At 39.9% G+C, this 18,092-nt stretch overlaps 1 protein-coding gene across 2 annotated transcripts in view; it reads right to left on the bottom strand.

Annotated features, from left to right (window-relative positions):
- PPM1B (protein phosphatase, Mg2+/Mn2+ dependent 1B) overlaps positions 1-18,092 on the bottom strand; it is a 61,414-nt gene that overhangs the window by 19,283 nt on the left and 24,039 nt on the right. For both annotated transcript variants that reach the window (XM_084202804.1, XM_084202803.1), the window contains exons 2-3: positions 16,599-16,743; positions 1,539-2,402 (exon numbers count right to left, since the gene is read on the bottom strand). In XM_084202804.1, coding sequence (XP_084058930.1) covers positions 1,539-2,384 — 846 coding nt within the window. In that variant the 5' untranslated portion in view covers positions 2,385-2,402; positions 16,599-16,743. The remainder of the gene's footprint in view (positions 1-1,538; positions 2,403-16,598; positions 16,744-18,092) is intronic.

An 18,092-nucleotide genomic window follows, 5' to 3' on the forward strand; every position in this document is an offset into this window, starting at 1 on the left:
CTACAGACAAACCTGGGAAAAAAAAAGAAACCCTGAAAAAATCCTGTATTTTCAACAACAAGAATTTCTCAGTGTCCCAACTACACCTCTCACTAGAATTAATTTGACTCATTTTGACTGTATATTCTTAGTATTGAAGTCTAAATAATTAATGGACTTATCATTTAAAAATAGTCAACCATTTAAAAATAGTATTAATAAAACAGGTCAGAAATTAGATACTTGTGCAATGTTACCTTAAGCCAAATTGTAAAACAACTCCTGTTGCAAAATGAAATGCAGAATACTTCCCTATATTAATAGAATAGCTTAGCTCAAGCAACTAATTTTTAGTTGCAGGGTATTCATGTAAGCCATTACATGCATTACAAGTCTGTTTATTAGAATGCACCTGTGTCACACAGCACCTTGAAGCAAGTATAAAACATAAATGTTTCATATGGCCAAGCTGACCTGGCAGATGATCATGTGCTCAGAAATATCACCCAATGGCTTTTTTAGATACTAAGTTTAATGCCAGTTCTTTACTAGCACACTGATACCATTTTCCTGCTCATATTTAATTTTTAAAATTGTAATTCACAGCCAAATTTAAAAACACGATTCTAAGTCTCTTACAAGGGGATCCAGCAAAATCATAATTTAAACCACTGGTTTGAAAATCAAATCTTAACTTCACTTTTTTTGTGTAGAATATTAAGTGCCATTAATGGCATGTGGCCAGCACTCAGTTTTACTGAAAGATTCTGAGACTGACCATCCTTTAACAAGGCTGGTTGAGTTCTTGGTCAGAAAAGCAATTTAAATCAATTTAAGCGGCATTTAAATCAATCATAAACTGTATGGTATATGCTGGAATACAGCCCTATTTCTGGAAAAAACACACAACCTACCCTTTAGAGTTACTATTGTGAATTTCAGTATATTCCTCAAAATTGCATGTTTAATCTGTGGCCTAACAAAGGAACTCTGTACTAGCAGGAGTTGCACTTTTCACGGAATGTTGGAAATGGAGTACCTATTCAACATATGTAGACCAACCAGTAGTTGCTCCAAACAAACTAAGTTTGAGGAGTGGCAGCAAGCTCAGATGCAAAGGTGGTGTTACTTTATCTAAGCAACAATGAGCTGAGGGCACAGGTGACGAACAACACCATGAAGAGAAGATGCTGCCAACACTGGTTTTATGCAAAGGATACAAACACTACCCATCTTCAAAGAACAAAAAACCCACAAAGTATCTTGCGCAGAATAGATTAATTTTACAAATTTTGTATTTAGAATCAACGTTTAGAGCTGGAACTATATATGCAAGCATTACCTGGGAAAAAAAAACAGCCTTTACTTTTGCAATTGCTATCACCTTTCTAAGCATATAGGGTGAGGCTGTATATTCTCCTATACAGTCAAATGGGTACAGAACTTTGAGTAAAAGGAGTTGGAGAAGGGGAACAGAAGGCCAGGAACAGCTGTTAACATTGTACTCATCTAACCAGAAGATAATTTTAGACAGCTGTTTGAAGAAAACACTTACATACCTTATGTAAACAAGTGTCCACTACCCAATTGCACACTGTTTCCAGGTCATCTGATACTTCAAGTCTAGACTTTACATATTCACAGAGCTCTTCATTGCTCATTACATCCCAGATGCCATCACAAGCCAGGATGATAAACTCATCTTCTTCTGCCCTTAAAATTTCACACACCTCAGGCTCTGGAGAAACAAGTTGTTCTGTGGGGCCTTTACCATCAACACATTTGTAGTCATAGTCCCCCAGAGCTCGAGAAACTGCCAATGAACCATTAACACGCTGAATCATTACACTGCCTCCTGCATTCTGGATTCGCTCTTTCTCCCTCGGGTTGCAAGGTTTGTGATCCTGTGTTGAAAAACAGACTTGTCCATTCCTATAGAGAACAGCACGTGAATCACCACAGTTGATAAAGTATACATGCTCAGGTGAAATCATAACTCCCACTGCTGTTGAGCCACTTCTGTCCATGCCATTTCTGAGGTCTGCAAAATTGCGCATATACTCATCAATTTTCAAAAAGCCAGTTCTGATTCCACTCTTGACATTTTCCACTGAAGGTTCAAGAGCAGATCCAGGTTTTTCTGTCGCCCTAAAGTCTTCATTGTTAGTGATGTGTTCTAGTAAGTGCGTGGAGCAGTAATTTGCAACACGAGATCCTGCGTGACCATCATAGACAGCAAAAAAGGACCAGTCCTCTAAGCCATGGGGAATACCTACAACAGCTGTGTGAGCGTCTTCCATTTCCACTCTCCATCCCTGCATACTGCTGAGGCCGTAACGCAAGCCATTCCCTGCACCATGAGCATTATGTTTTTCAGTTTTTGGTTTATCCAAAAATGCACCCATGTTTATGCAATATTGAATCTGGAAAACAGAGAGAACAAGTCTTATATATAAAGACTATATAAGCTTTGATGTCCACCATTCCATATAAGCTTTGTTGTCGGCTTCCTGTGTTTCTTTCTCATAAAAAGTGATAAATCATGCATGCATGCAAAAGTTAACAACTATATTGGAGAAAAAAGAATCAATAATGACATGAATGAAGTGTGAATTTACAAACCTCTGCACTCATTTTTAGTATCTTTTGTTGGGGTGCCGTCTTTTTTGAAAAGCTACTTCATAAAAATTAAACAATCTCCATACGAAGGCAGAGTAGTTCACATACCTTTGCAGCCCTGCTGATTTTGTCATCCTCTGCAGAGACAAATTTATGATGGAAAACCAACAACTATTTCACTCCTACTTTCCTTCCAGTTTTACCAGTGGTGTGAAGAAAATCAATTCACATTCATAAATCAGAATGGACTGGTCTCGCTAGCTTTGCATGTACCATGCTAAAAGTGACCATAGGGGAATACAGACCATCTGCCATAGGAACCAAGGCAGTAATTCCCACTTAAATACAAGAAAACCTCTCACAGGAATCTTTTAACAAATTAACAATATAAAACAACATTTCAATATTTACTATAGAATCATAGAATGGTATGGACCAGAAAAGACTTTAAAGATCATCATCTTCCAAACCCTCTCGCCATGGGCAGGGACACCTTCCACTAGACCAGACTGCACAAAGCTCCCTCCAACCTGGCCTTGGAACACTTCCAGGGATGGGGAATCCACAGCTTCTCTAGGCAACATCTTCCAATGTCTCATCCTCACAGTAAAGAAATTCTTTCTTCTCTCAAACTCAAACCTACCCTCTTACAGTTTGAAGCCATCTCCCTTGTCCTATCGCTACACTTGGCCAACAGTCCCTCTCCACCCTTCTTGCATGCCATCTTTAAGTACTTAAAGGCCTTCCTAAGATCTCTCCAGCCTTCTCCAGGCTGAACAACCTCAACTCTCAGCCATCCCTCAAGGACTTTCACATGCTTACATGGGATTTTAAGTTCAGAATTTATTCCAATAAACTTAAATTCATAAATTTTATAAATTACAAAATTTATTCAATTAGAAAGATATGAGCTAAGGGAAGTAAATAACCTGCAGAAAGTCAGAAGTTCTTCAGTATTTGGAGACTATCTCCAAAATGCAAGCTCACAGGTAAAATGTGAATAATCTACATTGAAATTTTAGAACACTTCTGATTTCCTCTCCTGCACCAGACTCAAGAGTCCTACATAGACCTGAAAAATTACCTTGCCCTTTACAAAGTCAGTAGAGAATACATTCTTTAATCAACATATCTCAGAAATTCACATATCCCAACTTCAGACTATGCTAAAAGTCATCACCTTATAAAATCCTTAAATGTGAAAATTATAGCAAATTTCATCCAAAAAGAATTGGCAAGAATTCTGCCATGACTGATCCTGAGCAATCACTCGTCTCTGACACAGTAGTACCCACCTACAGAATCTACAGTGTCATGATAATATAATTCTAGTTTAAGAATTTGTTGCCAGGCCAAGAAGAGAATAATTAATCCTTACCCCCGCTATTCCCCTCACCTAAACAAGTATACAGCAGACTACACACAGATAAACCAAACTTCACACTACCTCTCTGCTATAATGATCTCCATGCAGTGCTGAAGATCCCAACAGCTAGCTCAGCAATTTTTTTTAACACTGAATCAATGGAAAGGACACACGAAGTGTATCCATCACTGCAATACCTAGTCAAAACTTTGCACAACCCCTTGTCTCAAAACATCCGATTTTGCTTTAAAAACAAACAAAATTAATCTGTGTCAGAGGGTAAGCAAGTCAGTGCAACATACCATCACAAAACAGAGTTCTCAGCTAGCAATGTTCTCAGTTAAGAGCTGAACGAGTTCCACATAGTTTAATTGTGCAACAAACAGTAAAAGAGACTTGTGAAAGAATTCTTGTATCTCACAATCACTTATTCACAAATTACACACAATATAAAACTATTTTAAAAGCACACAAAATATTTTTACCAGTAAAACTGTCATACAGGACTGAAATGCTGCCAAAATGCCAGATACTCTCCAATACTTCACACCTTCTATGAAATTCCTTTAGTTGTGTTAAGTGTGAGATTACATTCTTAAAATCAAAACTGTGGAAGACAATGTCACTGACTGAGGAAAAAGATCCAAACCTATGTAATTGCAAAGGCCTGTGAGCTCAGTATTGTGTTGTGTTTTATATCCATAAAACAAAATGCAATTAAAAAAAAAAACAATCACCAAAAGCATGTGTCACCCCTTAGTTTTACTTGCTTCATAAGTAGGTTCACTTTTTTACAAATTAAAACAAACCAGAAAATAAGAAAACCATGCTACTCAAGATTATGATCTTAATATTCTGAATATCCCATTTAATACTGCAAATAAAGGATGCAGATATTGACTTGCTATCAGTAAGTCTGGGAATCAACTTGTGTCCTTTGCCTCACAGGCTTTCACCACCCATCTGGAGGAACACAGCATTACCTTCTCTATCCCTCCCACAACAGTGTTGGGAGACAGCTTGGCCTTTCCTCCTCCACACTGGAGAAACTCCTGTCTCCCCCTCCTCACACATCACGGGCTCTGGCCCTTCAGTAACAGAGTGCTTCTCCACGTCTGCGCCTTTCTTGTTCTGGGAGATGAGCAGTCCACACTGCATTCCCTATGCAGCCTCACGAGCTCCAAATGGAGGAGAACTATCACTTCTCCCAAAGTGCTGGATACACCTTTTCTGACAGGTGCCAAACTTTCCCCCCTTCAGACACATTGCTCTCCAATGTTCAACACGTTTGTCCTGGTTCTCCACCAGGACCCACCCCTGGGCTCTCTTTGGCAAAGCTCATTCCTCAACAGTCATCAGCTGGGCTGTAGAGAGGGACAATGTGACTTTATTCCAGGTACTGCATTATACCTCCTGGGGTTACCATCAGAACACTGGTCCAGCCTACCAGGATCTAGCTACTACTAAGGCCTGTCCTTGGGCTAACTGAACACTCACTCCTATCACGTATTTTAAGCATGTACATTCTTCCACTGTTCAAGTTTTTAACTAAGATTTCATTATACTTCCTCTTAGTCAAACCATCTCAACATTTCTTGAGGGAGTTAAGGCATTAAGCCCCAAACATCTTGGTAGAGAAAGATTTAGTCCCAAGATAAAACACAGTGAGCAGAAGAACAGATGAAGCATCTACCTGCAAACCAGTAATTCATTCATAGCTTTAATCAGCATAAACTCAAAAATTCACTACCCTTCAGTCTTGAGATTTATTTTCCAAAGATCTCATTTTTGTATGAAATTTAATGGAATAACAGATTAATTTGAGAAAACAATAATTTCCTTGTGGTGAAAATATTTACCCCACATAAAATTATTAGCTGAAATGTTCAAAATCAGGAAGACCATGTCTACTGTAATTCCCAAAATTTTCTTGAAAATGGAGAAAGCCTTAGTTCTTGCCCATGCTCCACAGACCATTCTTTAAAACACCACCTATTACTCAGACCAAAAATGGAACCCTAGAATTCTCTTCTCCTAGTAGTCTTTCCAACCCTGGAAAAGGTTGGAAAAAAAGAAAACAATAATAATCTTTCTTTTTTTAAAAGATCTTCTGCCTGGCAGGACCAATAATCACCAAGGCCCAAAGGCTTTTGGAATGCCTTTACAGAGGAAAGAAATTATTTTATTTATATTAATTTATAGGAAGAAATTACTGGCCTTTGCCCCTCTCTGGCAATGAAGAAGTTGAATCTGAGCAATACACTACCAAAGCAGAGACTCCAACTATCCTTCTAGTACACATTGTTAATCTCTAGTCTTACATCAATAGCTGAGTCATTTCCAAGAGAGTTCAGGGCAACAAGTCTCCAACAAAAGCTGACATCCCAGAGTAAAAATCTAACCCAAGGCTTACTTCTCTGAAGTTCCAACCTGTATTTTTCTCTAATGTCTTCTACCAGAGTGAAATTTTACTAGAGGTCCTTATCTCATATACGTCAACATAGGCAACAATTCCGACTCAGGAAACCAAAAGCATTTCGCCTTTTGAGGTATAGAGGAGTGAAGGCAAAAGTCATGTCCTCTGACATGCAAGAAAAATTCATGATCAATATCCTTTCTGCCCCAGCTACGCAGTGAAGACTCCTCAGTATTAGATCAGCCATATAGGAAAAAGCCTTAAAATTAGCTGTGCACAAGCTTCTGTTTGCATTTAACAGACAAACACCCCCAACTGTGGATTTTCTCCAAAGAGCTACTTAAAAATTGACAAACAGCTCTTGCTCAGGTATAGATATACATTCTTTTGTACTATATTATAAAGAGGAAATAGGCAGCTACTTTAAGTGAAAAGCATGCTCCTCTCAATTCAGATTCATATTTAACAGGCAGAAATATTTACTTAATGACTGTCATAAAGGCCAGAGCTGTCCTGACTTGAGCTGGGATAGAGTTAATTGTCTTCCTAGTAGCTGGTTCAGAGCTGTGGTTTGGATACAGTATGAGCGTAATGTTGATAACTCACAGAGGTTTTTAGCTGTTGCTAAGTATGGTTAGCTATACTAAGGCAAGGATTTGACAGCTCTCATGCTCTGCCAGGAGGTGGGAGTGGCACAAGAAGTTGTGGGGGACACAGCCAGGACAGCTGGCCCAAACTAGCCAAAGGGATATTCCATACTACATGACATCATGCTTAATATATAAACTGGGAGGAAAGCTGGCCAGGGCTACCACTTGGGAACTGGCTGGGCACTGGTCAGTGAGTGATGAGCAACTGCATTGTGCCTCATTTCTTTTTAATTCTTTCATTATTATGATTTTCTTCCTTTTCTGTCCCTTCAAACTGTCTTTATCACAACCCACAAGTTTTCTCACTTTTATTTTTCTGATTCTCTCCTCCATCTGACTGGGTCAGGGTAGCGAGTGAGCAGCTGTGTGGCACACAGTTGCTGGACAGGGTTAAACAATGAGAGACATTTCTGGTGCTCAACACAGGGCATGATGGGTTGAGAAAATGACAAATCTGACTAGAACATATCAGAAGAAATTTCTTATAAGTAGTCATTATATTAGTCACTGGTCACAGTGGTGATGTATTTGCTCCCCAAGTTGGTGTGGTGTCCCTGTTCATAAAGTTGCATTATAAAATACTTTATTTGTGTATATTGCCCCCTGAGCTGTTTGTCACCTACAGGAATGGGGCTAAGGTTATGCTGTCATACTCCGTAACACTGCCTCATAATATGACAGAATTGCTGCTCATGAAACTGATCTGGTATTTGTACTCAGCACTGCCCACATCTCCATACTTTGGGAGCCATCTATAGGAAACTACTCATAATTACAACTTTTACCTCTACTCAGAGATCCGATACATGAGGGAGACTGATATCTATCTCCCTTCATCTTCCCTTTCTCCTCTAGGCCAATTAAAACAGCACTTGGGAATTTTTAATATCCTTCAGATGTTCAAACCAGCATTCTTACTGCTGTGTCTTCTGAATGTGTTAAAAGTCTTGTTTTAGGATCAACAATTATTCCAGAATGCCACCCACAGGGATCCGCCCTGAGGCTGGATAGTGGTAAGTGGAAGGGTGTGATAGTTTGGGAAGTGCCTAGGACAGTGGCACCTCCACTGCTCTGGAACTTCAGCCCTGAACAAGTGCAAAATCTGGAAAGACTAGTTAAATATTTGGAGAAACTATGCTGCCACCCTGGAAATTCCAGAGAGGTAAAACCCACGGCAACGTGCTGCAGCCTGGCCCAGGCCTACTGAGCCATGCTCAGAACTGTACAGTACCCTTGAGGGAAAAAAAAGGCCTCTGAATGTGATGGGAAAATGATGGGCACAGGGGTTACTCCAACCCCAGTGACAGGCTCTGTGGTTGAATCAAAGCACCAACTTGTGCCTGTATCAGCCCCTGCTATACTTAAGTAGAGAGATATGCAAGGTGAGCTCATTTAGTGAGGGATGAAGTAGCAGAGCTATAATGAGAAGAGGTGAGGGAAGAGGCAGAACAAATAAAATATACAGTTAATCATCTGATCCCTATCCTTGAGTGAGCTGTGACATATGCAAAGATTCCAATCATCATCCAGGCAAGGGCATCACCTGGTTGCTCCAATGCTGGAATAAACAGGCCCAGTAACCTGGAATTAGAAGACAGAGAAGCCAAACAGCTGGCATCCCATTCTACAGAGGTGGGCATTAACCAAGGAACTGGAAAAGGGGCACAAACCCTCAGCCTCTGGAAGTGATTCCAGGTATGAAGGAAAGGTATTCCTTCAAGGAACATGTTATGCCACCCAGGCCAGTGGACTGTCATGGATAGAGGCATCCAGTATCTGAGGCAATTAGCCACACTGGAGGAGATTTATGGTGATGTGGATTTATGATGATTTGGATGATAACAACAAGCAGTTATCCAAAGACCCAGATGAAGACAAGTGTACACAACCCATGTGGTGGAATGGGATGCACCATTGTCATACACCAACTCACTGGCAGTAATGACCTGGAAAGACTGAGAGCGACAAATGGTGGACAAATTGGCCAACTCCCCTAATACAAACAAAATGCCTCTTCCTCTCTACAGGCCTGTATCTGGGCTGTGGACAAGGAAGGCTTATGCATCCTATTCCCCACCTGTATGGACCAGTGTCCTAACTATTAGAAGTAAGCATAAACAGCACAGGCCACCCTGCGTGACCACAGAGAGGACATGAGGAAGTGGGATGGAAAAATCTACCTTGACCCAAGAGGCATGAGTAGGGAAATAACAAGGAAAATCACAAGAGAGGGTTACTGCAGAACATTGCTGCTCCAGTCTCTAGTGCATAGTTCCCCAGACAGAGTAGAGGGGCTACTCTTACTCCTGATCTTCAAGGGACTCTGATTCACATTTACAAGAAGTGAATAAATAGTGAATACACAAAATCACACCGAATCACTAGGTTGTAAGGGACTTTAAAGATCATCAAATCTACCCCAGACCCTAACACTACAACTAGACCACGGCACCAAGTGCTACATCCAGTCTTTTTTTAAACACATCAAGGGATGGTGACTCTACCACCTTCCTGGGCAGATCATTCCAGCACTTGATCATCCTTTCTGTAAAAAACTTTTTCCTAATATCCAATCTGTATTTCCCTTGGTGCAGCTTAAGGTTGTCTTCTCATTCTGAGTTGGTGCTTGGAAAAAGAAACCAACCCCCACCTGACTACAAGCACCTTTCAGGAACTTGTAGAGAGTGATAAGGTCACCTCCGAGTCTCCTTTTCTCCAGGCTAAACAAGCCCAGCTCCCTCAGCCATTCCTCACAGGGCTTGTGTTCCAAGCCCCTCACCAGCCTTGTTGCCCTCCTTTGGACGTGCTCAAGTGTCTCAACGTCCTTCCCAAACAGAGGGGCCCAGAACTGAATTCTACAGCCAGGACTAGAGGGACCCTGCCTCCAGCCAGGTGGAGGAAATAAACAGCTGCATTTAGTGGACTGTGTGGATTGGATGACCTTGCACAGCAGATACACAGGAGTCAAAGGCTCCAGCAAACACTGTTGCACAGGGGCAAGCACCATCTCTGTTTCTGGAGTGGCAGGGCAATCCCAACAGCTAACTCTGTTGGAGGCAAAAGTGAGCCTGACAGGGAAAGAGTGGCAAAAGCACTCCATTGTGACTGGCCCTGAGACTCCAGTGCATCCTTTGCCTAGACTGCCTCTCAAGGGTGTGCTTCCAAGGACTCAAAAAAGTACTGCTGGGCTTTTGCTATAGCTGCCTTGGAGACAGTAGAAATGAAACAGCTGTATACCTCACCCCATCTCCTAGAGGACACTTCTGGTGTGGTCAAAGAACAACAGGTGCCATCACAACAGTGCACTGGCCAAGGAATCACACCAACCAAGACACCATCCATAAACTGATTTGCCACATGGAGAGCCAAGGAGTGATCAGCAGGAATCATTAACCCTCTAACAGTCCCATACAGCCAGTGCAGACTAACAGTACACTGTCATGGCCTGAACAAAGCCATGCAACCTCTGAGTCCAGCTGTGCCAGACCTGCTCGAATTTCAATATGAACTGAAGTCAGAGGCTGCCAGGCAGTATGCCACAATTGATACTGTCAGTGCAGTTCTCTCAAGCCACTGGCAATAGAGTGCAGGCCCATCCAGGACATGTGGAATTCCGGGGGTGGAAACACAGTCCTACTATTAGCCATGGACTGATATTAACAGTACTGAAACAAAACAAAGCTCTAGAACACTTTGATGGCAATATTGTGTGAGGCAATACAATAACAGAAGCTTTTGAGAGAGGGAAAAGTAGTTCAAATCCTTCTGAAAACTGGTTTTGCCATAGAATTAAAAAGGTAAAGAATCTGAACAGGAAATCCAGTGATCATCCACAGGATAGCATTTGCTCAGGGAACTGGGTGCACTTGGTGGGTAACACAGAAGGATGGGGAAGTCTACTGTATACCTCAGGGGATTTGATTCTGGGTAAGAACAGTGAATGATCTGAACTGTATCATGTTGTTTGCTATAAAAATATTGCAGGTCATCACTTCCACAGTTGTTGAATGCCATATCAAGGGTATTGTAATAGCATTACCCAGCGTAATGAAGAATGGAATTTTGATGATAGAACCAGACATGCACAGCAGTGACGGAACTAGTGCTGGCTTCAGCATAAAACAATCCAACACTACACACGTTCTCTCCTGCCCTGAAGGACTACTACAACAGACAAAGCCAAAACAAAACTCAACAAACATTTTGAAGGGATGGCCCATATAGTATGGGAGTGGTATCTCTGTGTATATATCAAAATACAGGAAAGGTGATAGTGATTACTTGGCTGTACTGGAAAGTGTGGGACCTGGTAGGATGTAAATGGATATAGCCCTGCTTTCAGGTGGGATAGAGTTAATTGTCTTCCTCATAGCTGGTACAGAGTTATGGTTTGGATACAGTACGAGAATAAAGCTGATAGCAACTACTAAAAATATCAGTGTGTTATGTCGTGTTTATACTAAGTTGAGGACTTTCTTGCTTCTCATATCCTGCCAATGGAGAAGGCTGGAGTGGCACAAGTAATTGGGAGGAGACAGCCATGACAGCTGGCCAGAGACACTCCAAAATCTATGACATCATGCTCAAGGTATAAACTGGGGAGAAAGTTGGCCTGGGGCTACTGCTCACATTGGTTGGCAAGTGGTAAGCAACTGCGTTGTGAAGCATTTGTTTTGCATATTTTAATTCTTTTTCTTCCTTCCTTGTCCCATTAAAAAGCCTGTGTCTCAACCATGAATTTGCTGATTTTTATGATTCTCTTTCCCAACCCACTGGGGAGGGAGGAGGTGAAGTGAACAAGCAGCTGCGCAGTGCTTAGTTGCTGGCTAGGGTTAAACCATGACAGCAACCAACACATAATTAGATTACAAAGGTCTAAAAGCCATAATCAAAGTTTTTGTAGATACTATAAAACAATTTTCACATCACATGTCAGTTTCATAAAAAACATCAGAACTAAAGTAATACCACCTTGATGGCTAACAGTCCCAAAGGCAATACTGTATCTTTTCATAATATGAGAATGGTCCAACATAAATCTTTTGGGCTTAGGTCATAAAAGTGTACTGTAAAATGTCTCTTCCTCAGAAGGATTCACTCAACAGGCTAGTCATTTCTAATAAGTCAGTGCTGTGGAAAAGAAACAGTGCCAGAGTTTCCTGTTACAAAGCACATGTGCTACACTATAAAAAAAGAATGACATTTCAAAAGAAAAAATGCTGCACTAGATATTAAAGATGTAAATGACAAATAAATAGTCAAAGTATTCATGACAAACAATTTCAAAACTTATGCAAAGTGCAGGAAATAACTTCTCTGGTTTATGTAAAAAAAAAATAAAAATGAAAGTTTAGTCTTGGCAGAAAGCTCCTTCGTATCCACCCTGCGGTCTCTCTCTAGTGTGTGCTATATGCACATATAGACTTTACACAGTACATCTGCCTACAAACACTGCAGATAGTTTTGATTTTTGATCCCAGAAAACTGGGTCTTGCTTCTAACTTACTGACTTAAAAATACTGGCACTACATGAATTTACATTAGACCAACAGTTATTGGAGATTGGCTGTAACAGCTACTCTAACTATGTAGCCACAAATACTGCCAAACAAATTACTGCAAGAATAAGATCTGAATATTTTATTTTCACTTAAAAATTAACTACACAGAAGAACAGTTATCACCATTCCTGGGTTTTATTTGGAGGATTTGGGTTTGGTTTTAGGTGATCTGCGGCCATGGGTGTTGGCTTTAGGAAGGATGTCAGCTGACCAAAGATACTGACAAGAAAGAAAATATGTATCAACATAAAATGCAAATACAGAGCCTCCTACCAAAAACTTTTCCTTCCAGGATGTTGAGAAAGAAGCCAGAGACTTCTAAATCAAGAATTAAAAAAAAAAAATTGCAAGCCATCCCTCTACTACCAGGTAGCCTAGGAGCTACAACTGTAATTTTTAAATTAAATTCAGCACAACATTGTTACAACAGTTGGGGAAAAGAACAAGTAACAAAGATAAACAAAACACAATGCTCCCCACCACTTTTAAACCAGCAAGTTACAAAGGAGATGAAGATTTAAGAATAAACTTCAGCTATTTCAAATTGGTCTGGAGGCACAAAACAATCACAGGCATAATTTAATGCTCTATATTCACACCTATTTTCAACGTCAGTAGCAGTACCTGAAAACACGAATGCTTCTGCTCTGCCTCAGCTACTCATCACTACATTGTGCCAGCAATTTCTTTTCTTTCAGAACTGCTTGATGAGATGTTTTTGCCCTTACTCTTTGAACTATTTCACTGAAGAAGTGCAAAGTTAGCTTTAGTATTTTGAAACTTTGCGACTTTGACTGCAGTGGGTTTGGAAGCCAGCAGCTTAGACAGCAGATCCAAGGGGGCTGTAACCTTCAACAGAAAAGACAAAGAAATAGAAAAGAGCACCAGGAGCTAGGTTAAGGGCTATAACCTTTCTAGCTATGTTAACACAAGAAAAACATGCTTGTGGTCCTTTCAGAGACTAGTTTTATAGTCTGCTTTCCTGAACTTTACTAAAATATGGATGATGCTACTTAACTACAGATTTTTCAGCTCAGCTTATGTGGCAACCATCTGTCTCCCATGGGCAAATTGCATACTGTATGCTGAGGCTTCTTATTTCTCTGGAATGCAGCTCAACAGCTACAAAGTTAGAGATCATACCGCAGATATTCAAGATGAACTTCACAGAAACCTTGAAACTGGACTCTGCATCTAGTTTTCTAATTACTGCACTTAGTACAAGGTCATCAGTGCCCAGGTTGCTGTATTTTTTAGTCACAGACCCTTTACATTGCAGCTCCCTTTTTATTCAAGTTGCAGAACTCAATTTCACACAGTTCTGTGGCCAAATGAAAACTTTAAAAAACATGCAGTACTTTTCTTAGCTACACAGAATTCCATGTTAGCCAGTGTAACTTCTGATTATCAGCAGCCCTTAGCTCAGATTAGCACCACTGCTAGGGACTTAACTGAAGAAGTATGCAGTGTCATTCTCAGTAAGAAAGAGACTACTCTTGTCAATGCCTTAATGTCATTCATCTTAGGTTTTCAGGTTACATATTCAGCTTTTCTTTACCAAGACTTCCTCCAAACACTACAAAGACTGGGAAATTCAATCTCATTTGTTACCTGCAAATGGTTTATCTGAGGTACAGAGTAACTATACAAAAAGTAAAACATAACAATAGGCAAATAGCCAGGCTGGTTCAGCAAACACAACAAGGCTGGGCCCAGACTGTGCAAAGCAGACACTGCTGCCAGCACCTGCCCCAGGAACAGGATGGAAGCTAAAGTCTTTAGAAGACAGCTCAGCCTAAGTCAGCATTCATGCTCTTGTACCATGTTCTTGGAACAGAAATTTGGTGCACTAGCACTGCAGTGAAATAGGCCTACCTGGTTAATTCAGATATTGCCTGTGCAGGTTTATTATCCTTGAAATCACATTTTGTCCTTAACTCAAACCCTGCAACTCAGTGTGTCTTTATTATACCAGGTGGAAGTGTGCACTGTACTGCTGCCTATCCCTACTGACCATACTATGACAAGACTCATATCCTATGATATTTGGTGAAATTCCTTGCCCGTATTTGCTCATATTTCCTGTAACCAATAAGCAGGTTCTTATTTCTTTACTGGGCTGTTCAAAACAGATGTACAGGTGGCACTTGGATACTACAAAGCATTAACTTAGCATAATAGTGATCCTTCACAAATAAAGTTTTTAATTATTTCTATGCAGAACTGCTGTTTTGGTTCTCTAAATTCAAAAAAGGACCAAGTATTTTGAGTTAAATTTAGTTTGCTCCTTTTCAGTCATCAATCTAATAAACAGCAGCCAGGTTTTTACTACAGAAACAGCACCTCAGATTTTGAAAAAAAAACCCCAAAATTTATCCACTACACTACTGGTATTAAAACTGAAGAATTTTACATGTGCAAATGCATCATTAGCATGACACATTTTGTCACTGGGAGTGAGTTCTCCGCTGCTCTAAATTTAGGCATTTAAGACAACTTCTCTTACCTTTTGCAAAGTCTGTTTACAAAAAGTTTCAGACACACTTTTGTGAGAACAGGGGAGCAGTGAATCACTTATTCATATCATCTGTGAATTATTCCTAAACAGTTCTGAAACACCAGAATAAGTGCTCTGCAGCAGGTCTGCAAAAACACAGTAAAGCAATACACCTTTATTTACATAATTGAGGGCTGGTTTCTTGATTCACACAAAAATCTGAGGAAGCCAGACACAAGGGTTGGGCTGGATGAGTGCTAAAGGTCCAGTCAAATAAAGTGCGACTTGCACAGTCAGTATAAAAGGTTGTGCCTTTTTTCAACATGTTGCATCACTGCAAAATAAGTACAAACATTCAATCAACACCAACACTAACAAAAACTCTCAAAACAAACCACATTGGAACCCTTCTTTCATTTTAGTAGCAGAAAAACCAAGACTACCTCCTTGGCACAAACCTGTTGCTGATTTACAACCTATCCATTACTGAACTTCAGAGTAAGACAGACAGGACTGCTTCAGACCAACACGCCAGACTCCTGCCTGCCACTACTGAAAAGAGGCAACTCTTCCTGTCAAAGACACTAAAATGTGTAATCAACACTCAAAAACCTTCATTTGATCATAATTCTGAAGATAGATGCATGCAATAAACCCATTTCAAGGACAGTCTTCAAAACAAATAGTCCCAGTTTAAACCTTTCAGAAACATACGACCCAAAATATGCAATCTCTATCACATGTATTTGTGGTGATATGGGATCTTTTTTCCATTAATATGGTCTTATAGCATTGTATTTATCCTTTTTTTCAAAAGGATTCAAAGAACATTGACTCTTAGTTCCCTACACATGAGTTCAGAAGAAGGTGACAGAGTGTGACAAGAATTCTCAGTCATCATCAGATAAAGTTAACGACAGAAAACCAGCAGCCAAAGCATTTTCATTGACCTGGAAAAAGCCATCAACCTTTACCCTTGAAAAGGTGGTTCAAAAGCTGGAGCTTCAGGGAACCTTGTAAGGGAAATTTAGAGATTTTCTGTAACTGATTAAAACAGGTAATTTAAGTAGAACTGCTGCTGTTACTGCACTTAAGGAAATCCAGACCTTGTCGGGAAAAAAGCTACATGCAGACAGTAAACTGATCTCAACACATAGTGGGCAAAACACTTCATGACTTTTACTGACACTGTACAGTCTTCAGTGTGAGAACATAATTTCTCCAAAATCTGGCCAGCAAACATTTTAGGTGGTAAAAAATTACATCTCCCTGTCCTCCACTTATTAACAATGCTACGCATTGTAACAGAAAGAAGCTGTACTTGAAATTATATTTCCTCCCTATTAAAAAATAAAAGCAAAATTCAAATACATTTAAAGGAGAAAAAACATAATTTTACCCAAACTCAGAAATTTCCATTACATCCATGGTCAATTACAAATTGCAAATTAAAAACACAGTCAGATGAACACATTCCCATAAATTTCCAAGTGGCAGAATTCATTCTTACCTGTAATTTTAACCTTGTCAAGGTTCTAGTTCAGTGCTGAAAGAATTAGTTTACATTCCTGCTGCCAAGAAGCACATAACAGAATGACTTGCAAAACCTTGAGATAACAGCACAGGACACAACATCTGCTTTATTTGGGTATTTCCTAGAAAGAAACAAAGGAAGTAGTTAGCTACTCCAGATGGCGTACAACAGATTTGTACATTAATTTTTTCATGAATACAACTTTTTCCTAAATAGAAGCGTTCCAACTAAAGCTGTGCCTGGATATGCAAAGACCTTTCGGTAAACTCTCTAAACACCATATTCAAGATTTATGCTAACTAAAATAACATTAATATTTTTCTCTATTTCCCTCACCAACACTGACATGTACTTAAAAAGTCATCAGCCTATTACCTGCCAGTCTAGTCCCTAAATTGAGTAACAGAAGGAATAGCTTTTGCATGCCTGCTAGCATCACTGTGCTGTCTTAATTTTATTCACCTACTCAGATGACAGAGTATACTCCTTGAGTGTTTGACATGACTTAAACCCACCATGTGCAGCATGTGTAATTTATGAGCTCTTTATTCTGCTTCCTTAGATGTAAAAATGCACAAGAGTTTTAAAACAAAAGCAATAAGCTTCAACTGCAAAAGTATTTCAGATCCTCTGTAACACAAATCATTACATTTCTTTAAAAATAGTTTCTATAAAATTAACTAGAAATTCATCTTAAAATGTAAAAGTAGTGAATAACCAACAATTCAGATATGTGGATCAACAGCAGCATCTACCCATTGTTTTGAACAGGATGCAAACACCCAAAATCCTTCATGGATCAGGGACTACATATTTAATCTTATAAACCACTGCATCTTACAGAACTTGTCTTAAGAATACACTGGTAGAAGGAACTACTGTTGGAAAAATTCTGGATAACAGCCAGCTTTCTCTGGGACAGGAGGGAAATAGAAGTCCTATTGTGACAGTGAAGATTTTAAACTGATAACAGCACTCTGGCTGAGCTAAGTGATAAAGGAGACTTACTGCTGACCTTGACTTTAAGCCCACTGATGGAGCAATGGAGCTATGACAACATTTCATTATGGCTCACCTCTTCCCAACACTCAGCAGTGCTTTTCAACTACTAAAAAGTGCCATAGGCACAAAACTGCCCAAAAGGACTACTTTACCACCTTTTGAAGAATTGCAGGAGTTCAGCAAGTTCCATGCCCGTAGCTCTACAAGCCCTGAGTTCCAAGCCCTGAGTTTCCCCCAGAATTCTCTCTTCTTATGCACCACAGTAGGATAGAATGTTCAAAGAACCAAACTAATCCAGAAAAAGTCAACTATTTCCTGTCACTTGAGGTCTCCAAACCAGCTTAAGAAATGCCAGATCAGACAAGTGCCAGCAACAGAAATGCAGAACTGGGAGCTGCTGCCAATTCATATTTGTTCCAAGTATTGTGTAACTATACCTTAAGCAGCATGCACTAAATCATTAATGAA

Source organism: Fringilla coelebs (assembly GCF_963513975.1).
Source record: "Fringilla coelebs genome assembly, chromosome: 3".
NCBI classification, from domain to species: Eukaryota; Metazoa; Chordata; class Aves; order Passeriformes; family Fringillidae; genus Fringilla; species Fringilla coelebs.